Source organism: Pyricularia grisea (genome assembly GCF_004355905.1).
Source record: "Pyricularia grisea strain NI907 chromosome Unknown Pyricularia_grisea_NI907_Scaffold_1, whole genome shotgun sequence".
In the NCBI taxonomy this organism is placed as follows: domain Eukaryota; kingdom Fungi; phylum Ascomycota; class Sordariomycetes; order Magnaporthales; family Pyriculariaceae; genus Pyricularia; species Pyricularia grisea.
This window is the reverse complement of record NW_022156716.1, coordinates 921,262-925,040: the sequence shown is the minus strand read 5'-3', so window position 1 is coordinate 925,040 and position 3,779 is coordinate 921,262. Positions and strand designations below refer to the sequence as shown.

The window sequence follows — 3,779 nt, the reverse complement described above, 5'->3', positions numbered from 1 at the left end:
CGGTTTTGGCGTCCCATTAGACTGACGACAATAATTTGCTTGCGCAGACCACCATGATGGTTTCATAAAGGTGAAAGCTCAGGTCGGAGTGGTCGTTGATCGAGTAGCCTCCAGGTCCCTAACAGAATCCTCTGCAATTATCCACATAGACATCTTCTATAAAGTCCATGCCACGTCGTTGGGGTTTTGGCCGAGGCTGGGGCGAAAAATCTTCATCAGCTGTATCGGGATTAACAAAGTACCGCAAAATGCTCACGGCCTCGTCACCTGGTTTCCTAGATGTGACCATGAAGCTTGACTTGCTTCATATGGACTCCATTCATTTGGCTGTCTCAACGCCAATTTCGTCCTATGCCTGAATCGCATATAATGTTTTGCCAGATACCCACTCCTTAATGACCACAAACACCGCTGTTCCGGACAAATCGACTTGTGTATCGACGCTTTAGATGTCACGCACAAGGATCAAGCAGAAAGCTCGTCGGCAAAGTCCAACTCGCCTGCACTGCCAATGAAGTGCGATGAGATTCTCTTCGGCTCGTACGTATCCACTCGCGAACACTGTCGATAGTTGCGGCAATTTTGTGGCGAATCCCGGAGATGCCCTGCAGTCTACCGGTATATCGTTTCAGAGCCTATAGGCAGGACCAAACGTGCCAAGAGAGCGTCAAAGGCATCAGTTCAAGCCTCATGGCAGGCGAGCAGTGCTGGTTTAAAAAGGAGACTTGCAAAAATAGTCTGATTCCACACGCGAGCGCTGCATTTACATAGATGGTGCATACATACATACCAGCTTGTCAGCGATCCACCACGTAACAAATGCCTGTGTATTGAAAACGCTACTTCTAGCCGTCTGTGTTTCAGAACCACGTGCCAAAAGGAAGGATAACTTAGGATATCCCGTGGTAAAATTGAGAGTAACACCCCGCAACCCCAGCATCGTGACTTGTACGATTCAGTCGGTGCCTTACCAAATATACCAACCCCTGAAGAACACAGTGGCTCCTTGAAACGTATCCCCCCGTGACCAGGTTAAAGGGGATGACCCAGTACAGCCAGCCCATTGAGGATAATTTCTTACAATGATCCCCAAGCGAGAATGTCAGCCCATCAGCAGAAGTAAGCAGGGGCAATAACAATTATACTAGACGGATTCCTCCTATCTACAGCTTATGTTGACTTAACTTTGACCAGCCATATCTCTTGATGGTACTCATGGTAGATTGCCAAATGGAGTCAATGGTCAAACATCAAAGTACGAAGTAATACTAATCGGTTTTGCTGTCAAGGACAGAGTTTACCCTGATCGGATGACAGGCAGCAGTTTGAATGGTCAGCCGCCATTCGCATAGCAATCTTCAATAAGTGTAGTGTGCAAGGGTCGGCATTGAAACCTAGGTAGGTACTCACCTACAATACTGCAAATAGGATAAGCCCATACAAAGGCGACTACTCTCTCCTTTCTCTCCTAAACATGTTTCGATGATTCCTCGCCAATCTATAAAAAAAAGTTTTGTGACCAATAGCGAGGTCGCATCAGGGATCAACGAGGGCGTTTTGTTTTCGTCAGTCTCAAAAGCCGGCGCTTTAACTCCCCCCTACCATACCGCGTACATCGAAACAGGAGAGAATGGGGTCGACAATCAACACCACATAGCAACAACTTGAGATCCCAAAAATAGGCATCAAAAATGTTGAAAGTTACTGTACATAGGTTTAAGCTCAAATGAAGCATAAATCTTGGCGGTCATGTATCGTTATATAAATGGATGCTGCTCCAGATTCCCTACACTACTCTTCTCGTCTTCCATCATCCTCACCACCATCACTTCTTTTCATCTTTTAGACGGCCGGTCCATCGCTATTTTTCAAATAACCCTTTTTTTTTCTCATCAACCAGGAAGACCAATCAACCCACCACAATGCAGTTTAAGAACATTTTCATCCTCACTCTCGCCGGCCTCGCCGTGGCCGCACCACAGAAGGGCAACGGCAAGGGCAATAATAGCAGCAAGCAGGCTCAGGAGGTTGCCAAGCAGGAGAAGGCCGGCCTGTCCTGCGAGGCCGCGCAATCGGATGGTTCCATATTTTGCGGTGATGGAAGTGGTGCAGGATGGTAAGTTTTACAGTTAGATACACTGAAGATGTCATCCGCGTGACCAAATAACTGACATGGTAAACGAACGATATACAGTACTGTCACCGCCAAGGGCAACGTTCTCTGCGGCTAAGAGATGTCAGTGATGGAGGAGCAACAAGGAGGCGGACCATGATGGAAGTCACGAAGCTAGCTAGCCATGTCTTAACCCAGTCGTCTACAGTAATGCAACCCGCCTCCTGATGAGACTGACTCTCGTTTCCACCAATACTGATTTTGATGAGTAATGATGTCCAACACATATGCAACGAGTATCCGTATTCTGCAAGATATGGATGCAGGAGAAAGAATCCACATACCAGAACTATAACTTAATTCTACTTCTAGTTCTAAACCTAATTGTAGAGCTGTTACCACGTAAACATCCCACCCTATCCATTGCAGGGAAGTGATTGGTATACACATAAAATAGAAAGAAAAAAATGAACAAACGAACAAGCAAACGCTGCTGTTGTAGCATCCAAGATAAAGAGAGATAACAAGGCTCTTTCGATTATCTGGTTAAGACTCGAGGCAGACATTTGAGGACCTGAAATCCTTTCGAGTGAGAAATCAGTTTCGTCTGAATTGATGGCTTATGCCAGTGAAGCGGGATTAGCCGATCGGGCGTGCAAGTAGCGATTGGGCTAGCTCAAGAAAAGCCCGCGAACCGCGAACACCATAATATTGAGGACTAAATACGATGAAACGAGGGAGACAAATGAGCAATTACGAAGTAGAATGGCCATACCTGGATTGTCCACCGCAGATAGAAGCACTAGCTACGTCGTACGAGATGAAGAGTAATGATATCATGTCAGGGATGAAGAGATTGGTAGACCCCATGGGGTATCTTAGAACTAAGCTCGACGACGCCTGTCTCTGATGGCCAACCAGTCTCTGGGGAATCAGTATCGTCAAACTCAGATATATTTGCTCGCTGCCAGCCAGACCCAATCTAGTCAGGTTGGATCCTACCTTGACCTGGATTGCCGTTCTCAAGTAACCGATCCCGATTCAAGCATTCGGACGTCTTGGTCTATGGAGGTCATGCGCACGTGGCAAACCAAGGTCGTAAAAAAAAAAAAAAAAAAAAAACAAAGATTAATTTCTTTTCTTTGCCGAACAAAGCGTAAATATAATCTAGCTGCTACGAGGTAAAGCACGCGACCTTGACAGTTTCTAGAATGGTCTTCGGAAAGCGGTTAACTTAAGCTGAAAGTGTGCTGATTTACTCTTTACGTTAGGTGTGCAATCCAATGGGAAGCCACCAGAGTACGGAAACAAAAACCATAGCGGATAAAGTCAATGAAAAATGAATTAAACTCTGGAGGGCCCAAACGTGGGAGGGATGGATTAGAACTAGAAGAGAAGGAGAAAAAAAAAACCAATCTGGTCTAATGCACTCGGGAATCTAGATCGCTTCGGTCAAGGTGGACTCGTCCCTGGCTTCGTATGCAGCCGCCCGTTTAAAGAACCGAATCCTCTTCCACGAAGACGGCAGCCGTCCTTCTGTGTGACAAAATACCTACCTTAGGTAGTACAAAATAGTTGGACACTCAAAGCCGTGCTAAATCGGGAATTTACTGTCGCCAATCAGTCCGCTAGATTGGTGTTCGGCAGGTAGTGACCTTGATGCTAT

General features: G+C 46.1%; 1 protein-coding gene across 1 annotated transcript; it reads left to right on the top strand.

Annotated features, from left to right (window-relative positions):
• Window positions 1-1,922: 1,922 nt before the first annotated feature.
• On the top strand, window positions 1,923-2,231 carry PgNI_00230 (uncharacterized protein; the record flags this gene model as incomplete). Its single annotated transcript, XM_031120312.1, has 2 exons — window positions 1,923-2,116; window positions 2,195-2,231. 2 exons carry the CDS (start codon window positions 1,923-1,925, stop codon window positions 2,229-2,231), a joined length of 231 nt encoding a protein of 76 aa, XP_030987885.1.
• Window positions 2,232-3,779: the final 1,548 nt, after the last annotated feature.